Source organism: Lontra canadensis, unplaced genomic scaffold, assembly GCF_010015895.1.
Source record: "Lontra canadensis isolate GAN:19392208 unplaced genomic scaffold, GSC_riverotter_1.0 scaffold69, whole genome shotgun sequence".
NCBI lineage: Eukaryota > Metazoa > Chordata > Mammalia > Carnivora > Mustelidae > Lontra > Lontra canadensis.
In genome coordinates, this window is record NW_022631063.1 from 2853700 (window position 1) to 2871387 (window position 17688).

At 36.4% G+C, this 17688-nt stretch overlaps 1 protein-coding gene and 2 long non-coding RNA genes across 11 annotated transcripts in view; 2 read left to right on the forward strand and 1 right to left on the reverse strand.

The window, feature by feature from the left end:
• The window catches only part of LOC116880897, a 31281-nt gene extending 27056 nt beyond the window's left edge, over positions 1-4225 (forward strand). For both annotated transcript variants that reach the window (XR_004385294.1, XR_004385295.1), the window contains exons 3-4: positions 1079-1241; positions 3806-4225. This is a non-coding gene — a long non-coding RNA (uncharacterized LOC116880897). The remainder of the gene's footprint in view (positions 1-1078; positions 1242-3805) is intronic.
• The window catches only part of LOC116880898, a 78658-nt gene that overhangs the window by 53789 nt on the left and 7181 nt on the right, over positions 1-17688 (forward strand). The window lies entirely within an intron of this gene.
• The window catches only part of COBLL1 (cordon-bleu WH2 repeat protein like 1), a 164465-nt gene continuing 151789 nt past the window's right edge, over positions 5013-17688 (reverse strand). For all 8 annotated transcript variants that reach the window (XM_032880320.1, XM_032880318.1, XM_032880316.1 and 5 more), the window contains 3 exons: positions 14550-16126; positions 12483-12659; positions 5013-6302 (listed from right to left, as the gene is read on the reverse strand). In XM_032880320.1, the coding sequence (XP_032736211.1) occupies positions 6216-6302; positions 12483-12659; positions 14550-16126 (1841 nt within the window). In that variant the 3' untranslated portion in view covers positions 5013-6215. The remainder of the gene's footprint in view (positions 6303-12482; positions 12660-14549; positions 16127-17688) is intronic.

The window sequence follows — 17688 nt, forward strand, 5'->3', positions numbered from 1 at the left end:
ATTCTCTTCTGAGGACCATCCAGCTCATTCAGATGTCTTTCTCACAGCAGCATTCCAGACACAGGGAAAGCATGCAAACACATGCAAAGTTTTGAGGCCTACTGTCCCAACTGGTACAATTTCTACCTTATTTTATTATTCACAAAACCTACTTATACAGGTGGGGAAAGGGCTTTGTCTCTTTTCTGAGGGAAAGTGCAAACAGCAAAAGGTGCGGATGCAGGTGAGTAAAGAACTGGGGCCACCACAATGATCTGCCCCAAGGAACAAGGGTGGGTAGGGACATAAAAATCAGTTAGCAAGTAAAGAAGTCACTTGTTTTGAAAACTATAAGTTTGGAATGTAGCACTTCTCTTTCTCCAAGATGAGTAATTTGCAAGACTTCCAAATGAATCTCTCCAGTTTGTGAAGCAGAAATGCCAACAGCTCTACACAAATTACCAGAATGTTTCACAATTCCTCTCGAAATACCTGTCAGGAAAGTTCTTCTGAGGGAGCACATGGTGGCATTTTTCTTTCCATAAACAAAATCTATCCATCCATATGAAAAGTCTGAGGTGTTAAAAATGAAAGCTTGCAAGAAAGTGGTAACACTGAAAAGGAAGACCAACTAAGATCCAGAATAAGTAGATCACAGTGTTGTGTCCCTTGAAATCTAGCACCCTTTTCTTCATCATTGGCAAAGTTCAGCAACTGGAAAGAGCATACTGAAAATTAGATGTGGGGATCTGCCACTTGTTTGCTTGTATGACCTCTGTAAGTAGCAATCCCTGTCTACTTTTTTGTTCCATAAGTAGCTCAAGTAATATGAAAATTATGCGTAAACTCTAACACACCAAATAAATGAGCTATTTTTACATCAGAAATAATCTGAGAAAAAAGCATTCTGCCCATGGAAATCTTCACTGTGACCTCTAATTGCAAGTTCTCTTTTCTTTCATTTATCAGAATCAATAGATAGTAAAAATGATTAATTTGATTCTCAGCTTTTTACATTGTTGTGTCTACTTGTAGTGGGTACAAAATGAGCTGGCACTAGACAAATAATTGTATAATTTGGGACTCTTTTGGTTTCAAGTGCAAGCAGCTTCAGGTCTCCGGTAAAAGACTGGTCTCATTAAAGGACTTGGATCAGGCAGCAGAGTATGGATTCTATTGCCAATGCCTGGCGGACAAGCCCAGATCAGACCTTAAAGTGGGAGGGAGGGTAGCACTCTTCAGAAGGATGGGGAATATATTAGGTAAGTAATACCTGTTCACTAATAGCAGTAGTAAAAATAGATAGCTTAGGGCGCCTGCTCAGTGGATTAAGCCTCTGCCTTCAGCTCAGGTCATGATCTCAGGGTCCTGGGATCGAGCCCCGCATCGGGCCCTCTGCTCAGCGGGGAGTCTGCTTCCCCCTCTCTCTCTGCCTGCCTCTCTGCCTACTTGTGATCTCTCTCTCTCTGTCAAATAAGTAAATCTTAAAAAAAAAAAGAATAGATAGCTATAGGGGCACCTGGGTGGCTCAGTCAGGCTGAGTGTCTGACTTTTGGTTTCCACTCTCGTCATGATCTCATGGATTGGGAGATTGAGCCCCACCTGGAACCCCAAGTCAGTGCTGCGCTCAGCGGGGAGTCTGCTTCTCTCCCTCTCTGCCCCTCCCCCCACTCACATGTTCTCTAAAATAAATATTTAAGAAATATATATATAGCTTTAAATAATGAATTGTATGCCAAACTCTTAAAATTCATTTAATCCTTACAACCAATTTTATGAGGAAAGTGTATTATATTTTGAATATTTACTTATTTTAGAGAGAGAGAGTGCCCATGTATGTGTGCAAGCAGGGGGAGGGGCAGAAGGAGAGGGAGGGAGAGAGAGATCTTCAAGCAGACTCCTGGCTGAGTGTGGAGCCAGACACAGGGCTCAATCCCAGGACCCTGAGATCATGACCTGCACTGAAATCAAGAGCTGGCTGCTTTAACCAACCGAGGTGTATTATTAATGCAGTTTTTCAGAAGTTAAAATGAGGCACAGAGAAAAGGTAATTTGCTCAAGATCTCATGTCTTGTAAGTGGCAGACCTGTGATTCAAGCCCAGGTATTCTGCCTTTAGGTATAACTGTGTACTACAGCAAGAAACAAGTAGAACTATGAATTGAAATATGAAGGGGAACTCTCTATATGCAAAAAGTTCTTCCTAAATGTTGCTGGTGTAAAAGGCAACTTGCTAAATGATATTAGATTTTTTTTTTTTGTCTTTTTATAATTTTATTTTGATATTAGATTTTTAATGTTAAAAGCAGTAATAACAATGACAGGGGGGAAAAAAGTGCAAAAATGCAAAATAAATATACCTGTATGTATTGGGTACAAATATACTGCATTGGATATATTTATGTAGAGATTTATATCAAAACATTAACAGTGCTTGGGGTGCATTGGTGGCTCAGTAAGTTAAGCATCTGATTCTTGGTTTCAGTGCAGGTCATGATCTCAGAGTTGTGGGATCAAGCTCCGAGTTGGGCTCTGCTCTCAGTGTGGAGTCTGCTACAAGTTCTCTCTGTCTCCTTTTTCCCCTCTGCTTCTCCCCCACCTGCATGCTCACACATGCACTAATAAATAAATAAAATCTTAAAAAAACAATAACAAAAACACTCATAGTGGTTATCTCTGGAGAGGGAAGTGGGATGCTGGAGACAAAAAAAGAGTATTTCATTTCATACCCCATAATTTATATAGAATCTGGATAACTTAAAGAATGTGTATTATAAAGAAATAACCTGATGGGAGAAAGGAAAAGAAAAATGTCTATATGCAAAATATTAAATATGAAAATGGAAAATTGGTTCTAAGTCATTTCTGTATCTTAATTCTGCTATTACTTAAGGATATGGCTGGTGAAAACTACTTGTCTCAAATTTCTTTCCCAATAGAGTAGAGAGGATAGTGGATGTTTTTCTCCGGAAAGAGTGGGGATAAGGCAATCTTTTCAGAATATATATTTATTAATGGCTCATGTACATATCATACCCTTAAGTACTATACAATCTTCGAAAAATATTTTAATTATAAACTACTTCAAGTATGTTAAAATCTGGAGTAATACAAGTACACTTGACCCTTGAACAAATGGGTTTGAACTACTTGGGTCCACTTGTATGCGGATTTTTGTCAGTATAGTAGTGTATATGTACTCTCCTCCTTATGATTTTCTTAATGTTTTCTTTTCTTTGGTTTTATTGTAAAATCACAGTATATAATAATGTAACATATAGAATATGTGTTCATCAACTGTGTGCATCTTCAGCAAGGCTTCCAGTCAACAGTAGGTATTCAGATTTGAGGGAGTCAAAAGTTTTTACGTGGACCTTTCACAGGCGATTGGCACACCGAATCCCTGTGATTAAGGGTCGGGTGTATTTGTTTTCAAACTGTAGTTTATAAAATAAAATACTGCAAACATAATTGATGACACCTGTCCATCTTCCCCAATCCAGTCTTCATTTCTTGGTACCCACTAGCAAACCTGTGTATTTCTTTTTCTGTGTATACAGCCATAATATCCGGTGTTGTTTTGCATATTTTATATAACTGGTGTCATAAATCATGCACTGTTGCACAACTTGTTTTTGCTCATTTTTGTGCTGCATCTGTGTTGACATGCGTAAGCTTGGTTTAATCATTTTGACTGTTGTACAGAAGTCTATCATATGAAGGTACTAATGTTGAGTGCTGGTTAGGACTTCCTTTTGCTGTTGTACACAACGCTGTCATGACCTTTTTTTTTTTTTTTTTTTTTATGTTTTAATCTCTACACCCAGTGCAGGGCTTAAACTCACAAGTTGAAGAGGGATTTGCCTGCCCCACCCACTGAGCCACCAGGACCCCATTGTTAATCTCTCCTTATGCACCTGCAGAAGTACTTAAGGAAACATGGTAATACATCTTTATTAGATATTGAAAATTTGATCATTGTGCCAATGTTTTCCCATCAACAGTGAAAGAATTCCACTGCTTTGTTGTCCTTGACAACACTTGCTATTTTGAAACTTAAATTGTTGCTAATTTGATGGGTGTGATGTAGTACTTCCTTGTGTCTTAACCAGTATTTCCTTGATTAGTGAACAGTATTCTTTCATTATTTATTGGCCTTTCAGATTTACTCTTGTAAGAAATCTTTTTTGTTTTTTCAGTGTGCATATTTCTATTAGGTAGTCTTTCATGACTTCCAGGGATTTTTATTTTTTTATAGACTAAAAAGATTCTTATGGCTTTTTTCACTTCTATAGTACTTAATATACATATAAGTCTCAAATTTTAATATAAATTTATTATTTTATGAATGTCCCTTTGTGTCCTATTTTTTTCCATGTTGAAGTCTGAAAAATGTTGAATATATTCTATTCATCTAAGTTTTAAATGTTACTTTTACAAAAAACCGTCTTTAGGGGCATTTGAGTGGCACAGCTGATTAAGTGTCCAACTCTTGGTTTCAGCTCAGGTCATGATCTCAGGGTGCTCAGACTGAGCCCTCCATTAGGCTCTGTCTCAGTACAGAGTCTGCTTGACTGCACCCCGCCCCCCCTTACTCTCTCGCTCAAATAAATAAATCTTTCCAAAAAAATGAAAAATGTTTTTAATCCAACTCAAATATATTTGTTTATGGTTTGAAGTAGAGATCCAGATTTATTTTTTTCCCAAGTGGATAATCAATCATAATTCTACAAAAAGTCACTCCTTTTGCTACAGTTTACAATAATAGAACTTAAGTTTCCATATATAAGAGTCTCTTCAAGCCTGATTTAAAGAAATGACAACATTTAACATTTAATGTGCCCCTGCCATGTATCAGGAACTATACTAAGCATTTTAAAAGGTTCTATCATGCACTCTGGAGTCTGAATGGGCCTACCTGTACCCTAGAGACCCCTGATGGATGGTAGGCCTTACTGTGACTTTTTTGTTTACTTGCTGATAGAGATAGGTCATCAGGTGAAATTCCTAAAGATGCTGATGGACACACACAAACCAAATATATAACTTGCTTTTATTAAACGGGGGGGAAGGGTAGAAATCAACACATTTTCTGAAAAGGCAGATATCCCAAGAGCTTTAGTGAAAACCAAAGTAATATCAACTTGTATGACCAAGCTTTTAGAATAAAAGAGTGATTAGATTCTTAAAGTAGGACTAGAACATGAATGAGCCCTAGATCCCAGTACAGTTATAAGCCAACAAATTAGGCATTGTTTTGCTTAACAGTTTTAGCTTTAATGTAAATATATATTATTATTTAGAATATTAGCATCTGAACTACATAAAGACTTTATCATTTTACTTTAATTAAAACCAGGACTTATGGAACCACCAAGTAGCCTTTGAAGTTTTCCAATATGGACATGGACTAATCCCCACCTATTCTTTGCTGCATATCAAAAGTGAAATAATTGTCACAATAGATCAACATAGTCATGAGGTGATTTCTAAGGCTTCTGGCACATAAATGTGTAATATCTGTGTGACAACAATGTCATGATTATATAAAAAATATTTAAAATATTCCTGTGCAACTTAAGTCCTAAAGATTAAAAAAGCAAATGTTCCATATTAATATCAAAATAATATAAGCTTCCCATAAATTTGACATTGATTCGTAATTACACGAAGAACACATAAGACTTGCTCACTAAATGATTCATCATTTTAATCAACTGTTGAACCAAATATACTTATTTGGTATTAGTTCTCTATAGTATACTTTCAGCCAAAACAGACTTTAATATAACTTATAAACATTTCCAATTAAACTGTAACATTGAGGCAGCAAAGGTCAGATCTATGTTTGCCTACCTCTTTATGTGTCACACAAATATAAGTCTATGAATCTCAATTTATCCTTTTGTCTAAGTCACCACGGTAGAGAATGTGTAAGTGAAATCAACAAAAGGTGACCATTTCTCATGTGAAAGAAAATGAAAGTCATTAACACCTTGTCTTAAAGTTCTAAAGCAGCATATTCAACTTTTAAGGCCATTAAAAAAAAGGGCCAAAAATATCATAACTTATAAATTCTGTAATTCTTCTTGTGGCATTAAAAGCCACAGCACAAATTCTTACACTTTAATAGACAATATATTAGTGTACATCTGAATATACATTTGCCAACATTCTCCATTAGGATGAAGGTGTTCTTGAAATAGAGGTGATGAAGTGCATTATCACAGGCAACATTTAATGGCCATCTTGGGCATCAGGTGACATGGAATGGCTGAGTCTTGACCTTCCATTCACAGATATTGTATTTGATGGAACAGTGACCTAAGAGAAAGAAACACATTTTGCAGCCATCAATTTAAAATGGAAAAGCTATCTAATATTCAGTAATTACCACACTTTAACTTCTGCTTAATTGTAAATGAGAATATTTAGCATTTAGTATTCAATAAATCACAAATAATCAAGAAGAAATGTTCACTCTACCATAAAATTAAAAATGAGAGAGTTGTTATTTCCACAACAAACAAGTTAAATAATCCATTAACACATCTTAGTCTTTACAAAATTACCAAATCAACTCAAAGGACAAGAGCACAAACAGACTGCAGGCCAAGCTGTTGAAAAGCATTTTTTGCTAAATCAATTCTGGCTCCCCAAAAGTGCTTTGGAGAATGTAGAAAAATAAAGTGAATTCCACAAAGCAAAGAATTTTACAAATTCTAAAATTGTATTGGTGATCTATAGTAACATGAAGTTCCCCTCCCAGGTACCCCTTATTTATAAGAAAATACAGCTTTTGTTTTTAATATGTTTTCATATAGGGATGCCTGGGTGGCTAAGTTGGGTAAGTGTTTGCCTGCAGCTTAGGTCATGATCCCAGGGTCCTGGGATGATAGAGCTCTGCATTGGGCTCCCTGCTCAGCGGGAGAGTCCACTTCTCCCTCTACCTCCCCCTGTTCGTGTTCTCTCACTCTCAAAAAATCAGAGGGGGAGACAAACCATGAGAGACTGTGGACTCTGAAAAACAAACTAAGGGTTTTCAAGGGGAGGAGGTTGGGGGTTTGGGTGAGCCTGGTGGTGGGTATTATGGAGGGCACTACTGCATGGAGCACTGGGTGTGGTGCATAAACAATGAATTTTGGAACACTTGAAAAGAAATAAAATAAAAATGAAAAAAATGCTTTCATATAAAGGGCTAAAAGAGTCAAATCTAGGACTGTTATGCCAAAATAATTGCAGAATGAATGAAAAGTTTTTTTCTCCCAATAAATTCCTAAGTAGCTTGAAATTCCAAATTATTTAGAACATTTTTAAAAAGACATATGCATTCTGGACAGTAAATAGGTATAATATTTTGAAATATTATACATAAAATAAGACAATATTTTAAGAAAAATTGTTAATCTTTATATTACAATTTGGCTAGTGTAGATTCTTAAACGAACATTATCATCTTCTCCCAAGAAGAAAACTGAAGTACAAGAGGCCATAGATTCTGCTTAGCAACAGAGTATGTTAGTGAAAAGGAAAATAAAATGGGCAAATTTAGTTTGGATTTGATTTCCTTGTGCTTCATTTTTGCCTTTTATTAAACAAAAATTGATCATCTAAACTAATCAACTTTCTTGACTATGAATCCAGAATGTAGTAGAGTGTTGACACTATCCACCTGAAAAACAAAACAAAACAAAACAAAACACAAAAGAAAAGTTGCCACCAGAAGAAGGAAAGCTCATCTGCATTTTGTTTAGTATTCCTGTGGGATTCCTTTCAATGAACAGCAAACAGGTAATGACTTTTCATTATGTAACTTTGGTCTGAAAAGTTTCAGTGTGTAGGAATTATTTTTGTAATAACTGCCAAAATTGCAGTTCTCATAACTCTTTGTAAAGTAAAAGAAATTTTGTTTTAAATGTTTAAAAAACACACTGATGACTCTAATACAAGTTAAGAGATGTTTTTGTAGCACCATTTATAGACTGGAAAAACCAGAATCCAGTTAAATGTAAGGAACAACTAAACCATGGTTCATTCATAGAGTCAAATACTATGTAGTCTTAAAAGAATTTTGTGTGTGTGTGTATAATAAGATGGAAAACTTCAAAGAGATATTCATGAATGTTTTACAGGATTCTATTTTTGTACGTATGTAAATGCATTTACATACTACAAAAGTGTTCTGGAAGGTTTCACAATAATCTATCATGAGCAGTTACTTTGGGGGGATGGTATTTTGTTTGATATTTAGAATTTTGTATACTAAACTTTCAAGCATGAGAAGACATTATAGACTAGTTCATAAGTTTTGTGAGATCAGAAACCTTGTCTATTTTAATGCCCCATTATACGTGTGTTTATTTTAGTGCCCAGCACAGTGTAGGATCAATGGATATTTCTTGAATGGAATACAGTAACTTTTTATAAACATTATAAAGTAAAAAGGTACTGCTTGAGTTTTTTGAATAATGAACATGATACAATAAAGATATTTTTTAAAGAACATTAACAAATTTACTGATAAGAGCATCTGCTAGTTGACTGTCTACCCTTTAAAGACTTTTCAGGAATATTCACATAGCTTTCTTATTCTTGTGAGAAGCATTAACTATGAAACTATCGTTTATTTTTAATTTAAAAATATAGAGAAAGAAGTGCCAACCTGAAGCCTTTAGACTGTTCAAATTCCAATCAAGGAAGTAAGAATAAAAAGCAGACTAATTAAACAAATAAAACAAGCCAGCAAGATTCTGGGTGTCTTATCCAGTTTTTTTCTTCCTTCCAGATTTCCATGTAGCAAAAGATAAATTTTTGTATTCTGAAGGAATGGTTAATATCAACCACTAAATACCATTTGTCAGTGTATTTTCGGACTTTATTTTCAAGAAGCTGTGTTCTACTTGTAATGACCTTTAGTAGCTGAAGCATCATTGAGAACCGAGAGCAGCCAGAGAAGCTCTTCTATCAACACACGTCAGCGATAATAGGTTCCTTAATCTCATTCTCTGAAAACAAGTTGCTGATTCACATATACATCTTAACACCAAACACATATTGTCAAATACTGAACCGGATTTACCGAAACTTTGTAAGAAAACAAGACAGATCTCTGTGACTACACTGGGGTCAAATAGGGGTAAGGTGTGGAGAAAATCTGAAGAAATATGAAAAAACGTGGCATGTTCATGACTACATTTACACTAAAGCAGTCAACTAGGTAATTGTTCTAATATGAACCAATTATTATAATGAAGGTTAATTACTTGGGTATGAACCAGAGCCATAAGGCAGGTTGGTACCTGGAGTTAAACTGAACATTTGGGAGCCAAAATATAGGCAAACCTGGAGCCAACTTTCTGATGAACAATGTAAACCTCCTGTCAAAATCACTGAAGATTTTCTTTGGCACTCTTACTGTTGTTCTATAAAAGAAATGTTAGAATTTAAAACAAACCAGGAGAAATGTTCAGTACAGGACAGAAATAAGGGACTTAAGCAAAGATCACAAGGAATTAGAGACTTCCTGTGCCCATTTCTATTTCCTTTTGCAGTATAATATTTTTTGAAATACAATACGCATACAGAAAAGTGCCCTGAACGTAAACAAACAACCCAATGAAAACAAACACAAACATATATATAATCCAGCACCTAGGCCAAGAAAAGAATAACTCCAGCTCCCTACTGAGCTTGTCTTTAAAATGTTGACATTTTCTCTATCACTAAATGTCTATCATGTAGACATTTTAAAAATACTGCATTAATATTTATCTTGATTACTTATATTTTTGGTTCCCTCTTAAATTGTGCGCCTGTCTTGCTCCCACGAGCCACAAGCAACCCCTTTTCTTTCCGTGTGGAAGTAACCCTATCATGATTTCTATAATTACTTCCTCACTTTTAAAAATAATTGCCACCTACGCATGCTGTTGAACTTTACACATATATATTTTTATAGGTCTTTACACTGTTGTGTTTAGCTGCATTTTGCCCAATTAATTGCTGTTTGATAGTCCATGCTTTGAATATACTATTTATCCTCTTTTTGGATATTAAGGTTATATTTATTTGGAGCTGTTACAAACAATATTTCATGAATATTCTTATATGTGAGTCCCGGCACACAACACACACCCTGTTCGGGTATATAATTAGAAGTGGAAATACTGATCATGGAGTGTGGATATTATTCACTTTACTTGACCCTGTGTCCATTTTCAGTGGGATAAAATGGATTATGTAAAGAATTTTCATTAAACAGAATTTAGGAACTGGCACTCTAAGACTCCGATCTATCGATAATATCCTACTGAAAGAGATAAAATTTAGCCTCGATAGAACCTAAAGTAGTGAGTTATAAACAGGGTACAATTATAGGATCATCATTTAGGGCCTGCTTTCTATGCTGATTCACATCCAGCTCATTCTGGAAGCAATGAGAGTTTTATAAGAGAAGAGACTGCCAATTCAGAGCCCAGAACACCAAGCACACAGCTGCTTGCCTGTACAGTTCTGTTGGCCGAAAAGACATTCCCAGCTTCATGCACTGTTTTCTGCGACGTAGCCATTGAAACGGGTTACTGTATCCAGTGACTTTAGTACAAAGGTACTGCAACGATTTTCTGTGTAGTTCCTTGGTTCTCCCCTGGACCCGATATACCACTGCTATTCAGTCTCAGGCTGTCAACACCCAGAAGGCAGAGGCTTCATTTTATTCATCTTCCTCTCCCCAGTATCTAGTACAGTGGGGTTTTTTTATTTTGTTTTGTTTTTGTTTTTTTTTTAGTTTGGGTAATTTTTTTTAAATTTAATTCTTTTTTTTAGTGTTCCAAAATTCACTGTTTCATACTTTTGTGCTTAAAAAATGCTTATCAAGGGATGCCTGGGTGGCTCAGTGGGTTAAGCCTCTGCCTTCAGCTCGGGTCATGATCTCAGGGTCCTGGGATCGAGCCCAGGATCGGGCTCTCTGCTCGGCAGGGAGCCTGCGTCCCACCCCCCCACCGCCTGCCTCTCTGCCTGCTTGTGATCTCTCTGTCAGATAAATAAATAAAATATTTCAAAAAAAAATGCTTATCAAGTGTACTGAACTGAGAAAGCTTTAAATCAGAAGTGATGGATTTGAAACTCAACCTTAATTTAAAAGATTAGAAAGAGAAATATTTCCCTAAGTGAGAATGTACAATTTATTTGAATGGGCCTATTTCCCCATAAAAATATAACTGTTTTGACCTGTGAAATACCAGTTTTAATATTCAAAACCACTTTTTTTGGGTTTTTTTGCCACCTGGCATCTAAATTCAGACTCTACAAATACCTGATAAAATTCAAACCTAGTCCTTCACGTTTTCCTCCACTCCTGACAGCAGGCAGTATTTTGCCCCATCTTCCTGTTTGCCCAATTGGGAGTGCCAAGCTCTACGTGAAAACAGCGGTCACTCATGGCTCCGCTGAAACACAGGGAGAAAAGTGGCTAGCGCAAGCAGGGCCGGCCGTGGAGATGTGCCCGAGATGCCCTCCCCTTTCTTTCTCTCTCTGCAGCATTCCTGTCCCTTCGCAGATTTCATTTCTGTTGAGCTCAGTGTTTTGCTGAACAAATCTCTTACTCTTCTCTAAATAGCTTCTAAAATGATTAGAGAAGGAATTCACAAAACGAAATGCCTAGGGAGTCAGGGGAATAATGAGTACTTTTCTTGTCTTGGGTGTTGAGGAACTTGCAACCAAGACAACTAAGGGGAGAACAAGAAAGACATTTAGGGAGACAACAGTCTCTGGGAAGTCTGTTATGATGCCAGGCTCCAGGCTTCACCACGTGCATCCTCTCTGAGTGGATGAAAGTGACAGAGGGAGGAAACTCACCTACAAATAATTTGCTGTAACGTTTCTTTGGCATTTGCTCCAAAGAGAGGTAAACCAGGAGACCTGAAGTTCTCTTGCACCTCAGTAAAGAGGAGCGAGCCACTCGGGCAAGCCACTATTAGACCAGAGTTTCTATATTTGATGTCATCTAAATTCCTTAGGTTTTCCCTACACTTTTGGTCTAACCTATAAAACAACACCCACCCCCACCCAATCCCCTGCATAGGGCAGTGAACTTTGCTCACCGTGGGAGCTAGGACTGAAACCTTGTAGGTTCTTATATTGCTGGTGCAGCTTTTCTAGATTAAGGAGGGATTTTCTTTCTGAAAGAATTTTTTCTTACTGTGCTGATAAAATTTATAAAATAAGAGTCCAGGGTACTTTCTATGTAGAGTCCTATAATAATGAGCAAAACCCATGTCCTGCACCTGGCCCATGGTGTGGAAAATAGACCGGACATATTTTTAAGTATGTGTAAGACTCTGGACTCTTTCAGCTTGTACTTCAAAAATGACCCCTGACATCAAAGAATAACTTCTGGCACCCTCCCTCTTCAGATTCAAAAGCCAGAAAACAACTTACCCTAAGTATTAGTTTGACAATGTTGAAAACAGACCCACTGCCACCCATTTGATAAAGAAAACTTACCCTTTTCAATTTGGCAGCAGCCTCTCCAGAACGGATCGCAGTCAGCAAACTCTGTCGGATCTGTTCTGGGTCAGAGCTTTGGAATGTTAAAGAACTTTGTCTCTTAAGAATGAATGATGGGCAGTCAGTTGGAGATGGTATTTGGGAATTCTGTTCATTGTGTGCAGAGTTATTTCCCTATAAAAATAAATGCAAAATATTTATATGAATACCAAGTGAAGAATGAGTCATTTTTTAAAAAAATGTCATCATCAATATTCTTTAAAAATCACTATTTGCCACACTGGTGTTTCAGACATAGCTTAGTGTCCTTGCCCACTGAATTATCTCTGCTGCCAGAGCTCAGCTAGAAGATGAGGGTATTACTTTCTCTTGTCTTGAACTCATGAGGCTAAGGAAGAAAAGTGGTACGTCTCTTTGCTGTAAGAATACAGTGGTAATTTTACTATCCTTAAGTCAAATGATGCTGATTTTGCCAGTGAGAATTGGCTAGAAGAGCTAAATTAAGAATAATAAAAATTCCACAGACTAAAAAAAAAAAACACACTTTTATAGTTACAACATAATATGTTATGAAATTATCACTTTTGACAGAACAAAATGGACAAATTGACAATTTTATATTGGCTGAATCTAACATATCTTCTAATAAAAGAATATTAATGACTGTGCTACATGTAATAGCTTATTTTGTGTTTCTGGAAGTCACAGGGGCTAAATGATGACCATGTTTATTTTTCCCATGAACTAAAAATAAGTAATAGGAATCTCCAAATTTAAGAATCAGAAATTTAATTAAGCTTCTTAGGAAAGAATATTTAGTAACTGATTTAACTTGGAACTATTATCAAATAATCTTAAAAATGTCTTTTTTAAACTGCCAAACATCTTTACAAAAGATGAGCTAAACGGAGTTCAGGCAATGACTCAAAAACTGTATTATCTAAATCAAACTTCTGTTGTTTAGTAATGGCATTCCATCCTAAGAAGAAACACAGGCTTTGTTCCCAAGTAAAGAATTAATCACTATATCATATATCTCTTTCTGACACTATATCAAAGTGAAGAAACATAAATGTGAAATATACAAAGAAACATCCTTCGAGATGAATATTGCTTTGAGACTATGGAAAAAATCTTTACTTGGCAGTGTGGTTAATGTTCTGTTACTCTAGGAATGTTTGAAAAGTACTGTAAAATACTTCTGGAACTGTCACACAAATCTGAACGTATTCTTTAAACACTATCAGAGTAAAGGTACACAAAATATTTTTTAACTTGCAAGAGGATTATTGTAATTCATACTGTAAATGTCATCCTTTCTCTGACTATATTATTTGAATCTACCAAATTATAACACTCAGTTGACCAAACATGAAGTCAACAAATGTCCCTTTTTATGTCAGTTATTAAGGTTAGACAGTGGTTAAATGATACTTTAGTCAATATACAAGTAACTGGTAAAGTTGACACTAAATTAACAAAAATGGGAAATTAAGAAAATTACATATTTAAACTCTGGTTTTAGTTTAAGTTATTTCAATGTATCAATGTTTGGTAACTGAGGTTGAGTGTGTGTGATTGAAAATGTCTAGCTGGGAAATGTTTGGTTATTTTATCTAGTCTATAAATACTGCTTATGTTTCTATATAATTAAAACTATCTATTTTGCCATTATGTAGAATTGGAGAAGAAAAGAAACCAGAAAATCCAGAAAAGTTGTAAACAAACTGAGAAAAGCAAAACAGGAAAATAGAGTCAGAACTATAAAGCAGTAAGCTATGCAAATGTAGGAGCGAAGAAACTTCAAATTACAGTATTTGCTAATGATACAATTATAGAATGATGACCTTTATAGTACTACCCAATCATGTTAAATTAATAATAACTCCAAGAGTAAATAATCAGATTTTATGTACTTACTACTCTTTTTTTTTTCCTGATGGTAGTTTGCTATTAGATTAACAGGAATTCAAAATTAAGTAACACACAAACACAACACGCTTGTCGACCCTCATTTAAACCAGGCTGTACTGGAATCCCTTATTTTTAAAACGGTCACCTTACCTCCTCACTCACACACAGCTGTGGGATGCCCACAACCTGATGTTCGGAAGGAGACTTCCCTTCTTCTGTGTCAGGTGGAGGGGGGGCGGCCGCACCCTCGCCGCTCGGCTCTGGGCGCACTTTGCTGAGAGACTGGGACCGTTTCACCACAGCAAGGGCAAAAGGAGACGGAGCAGAGCTCACGTAAGGTCTCGGGGCCCCAAAAGTTTTCAAAGTCTTCAGATTTAGTGCTGCTAATTGACTGTCCAGAAGAGGAGCAGGTTTTGGAGCTCCGGGAGGAGAAGAGGTTTCAGTGGGCTTCTGGCTGCTGCTGCCATCCTGAGGGTTTTTCATATGGGGCTGTGGAAGGGATGGAGCTGTCTTACTTAAGGGAGAAAGAGTTTGCTCCTCCTGAGGTGGTATCACATCCCTTTCCCCCTCTTTCTTTAGTAGTTCTTTTGGAGTGGGGTTAGGGGCCACGTGGACACTCCTGGCAGCTGCAGATGTCACATACTGACCTGAAACTCTTTTTTGCATCTGCAGGAAAAAAGAACTTGGTTTGGTCTGGGGATTTGAAACCCGAGATTTAAGTTTTGACTCCAAAATATTGTTTATATCTTCCAAATTCGGCACAAAAGGAGCTGTACCAGTGTCTTTCATCATTCTGGGAGGAGGCTTCAGAGGATTTCCCATGGCGAGGTGGGGTGAGCTCTCCACGCCGTGCACTAGATGCCCTGTTCTTGGGGGAGGCTTCAGCTGAACGTCTGCCTGTGGCACCTTTGGGCTTTCAGAAATAACAAAATCTTCTGTTTGGATTGCAGTTTCTTTCAAACTCTCATGAATGTGCTTTCTTCCTAAAGGATGTATCTCCTGATCATCTTTATCCCCAGTGGTTTCTGATTCCCAATTTTTCAATATCTCCAGGGATTTGGGAGGCACAATTTTATAAGTAGTCATTCCAATTTTGGGTATGTAGTCTCTCGTGATTTCATTTGAAGGTTTTGGCTTGGGATCATAGTCCTGTCTATAAAGTGGATAATTCCTCACATGAGAAATAGCTGAATCCTTATCAATCCCATCTATAGGAAGCAAAAGATCATCATTACTGTGTGAACCAACTGGACCTTTAATGGGAAGTTGATTTTCTGAATGTACATTTAGGGGGCCCTGACTCCTGAATGTTCCTGAGGCATCTACAGCATCCTGGGGACTTGAAGAGGAAGGCTGAGTTGATTTATTGTTACTTGGAGTTTGCACACTTTCATTAACTTTGAAATCAGACAAATCATGATCTCGGTGGTTCCCGTCAGAGCTGTCAGTGGAAGGGATGGTCTGAATGGCTGCATCCTGCATTTTGGTCTTTTCTTCACTGGGTTGATTCAGTTTTGGGTCCTGTACTAATGAAGCAGCCAGGTGATTCTCCTGGTAACTGTCAGCGGTATCAGTTTTATGCGCTTGATAGTCTGATAGTCTGTCAACTTCCGTGTCCACATTGTTATTTTTGGCAACGCCTCCTACGTTGATTATTGTTCTCCTCACTCCATTTTTCATATGATCTTCTGTGTTTGGTAGAGTGACAATTCTTTCATTTTGATCCACTGAGAGAAAAAAAAATATTGTCAAGTCAAATGTGAACAAAGTAGAAAAACCTCAAGTTTTCAATGCCTGCCTCCCCCAAACTGAAATAGGTTGGTTTGAATTCTACAGATAATTTTCAGCTCACTAATGATACAAAAGCAGGTAAGAGCATCAGGAAAAAGAGCTTGGACTTTGGTATCATAGAAACCTGAGTCTAGAACCCACCTGGACTTATATGTTACTTAACCCCTTTGAGCCAAACCCAGCTTCCTCAGATGTAAAAAGGTGAAAATATGTATTATATTTTATATGTCATTTATGTAACATGCTAATTAGGATAGGATATTCCCCAGAACAAAAAGAAACATGCATGCAAGAGAAAAAAATTATGTTGCCAGGTAAATTTGTATATGAACATACCTTCATCTTTGTACACCCTACCTAATTGCGTGTTTTTTTTGGTCCTGGTTGTTAAATTTTCTATTATGTTGCAATGTTCTTAAATTAAATATCTAATTTTCAAATGGACTTCATTTTTATTCTTCCCTAAAAAATGCAACTGATTTGCAGAATATTTGTTTTCTATACAAGTGACCTCTCAATGACTCATAATTATTAACTTTTGTGACACATTTGATTAAGATTCATGAAAAAGACACATTTCTGCCTATCCTGTTTTTTACGTGGCTTGTAAGTATTTTTAATATCTATATGAAAAGTACTATTGTCAACACTTCTATAAGCACAAAAGAAATGGTCCCTGGTACCAGGAAATGAACGTAAATGTATTCCCTTCTTTCTTGCCTATTTCTCATTTTCCAGTGAATATAGGTATAGACCAGTTACACAATAGGAATATTTTCCAAAACAAAGTAAATCAACATATTTTAAATTCATTTCCCTATAAACCCTAACTAATTGCTTTTGGAACTCCAAATGTCTATTTTTCACTATTCACCAATTCTGAATTTCTCATCAAAATTTCACAATTATTCCCAATGACAGGACTGGAAACCTGGAATCACTGCTGAATTTAGTAGCTAATCCATCCCCATACATACCTGATAATGACACCAACCAAATGTCAACAAATGGTTAGGTCGTTTTCCAATGATAGCCAGTAGAAGGAAAAGGTAAATTTTGTACTATCCTTTCCTTCCCCTACTCAAAACTTACAACAACATCTACAAAACGAATCACCTGTCAGAATAATGATTGAAACAAGTATATAGATAAAAAAGGAAGGAAACTATAAAACTGTTTTTAAGATAATAGAAATAATTTATTTTAAAAATTGCCTAAATACTTTAATTTTAAAAAACAGGGGAAAAAAAAACCCACCTAGAGTCAACAGAGGTCATTGCAAATCAAATGTAAACCAAAAAAATATCATTCTAGAAATATACCTGTGACCCTAGCACTAACTTGATGCCAAAATCTTAGCGAAAATGATCCATCATTTTTTAAAAAAGGAAGCAGCATGATTTCTCAGTAAACTTCTATTGGCCATCAGAATGTATGTTGTGAAGAACTGAATCAAGAGGAAAAGGACAGGGAAATTATATACTTTTAGAACTTATCA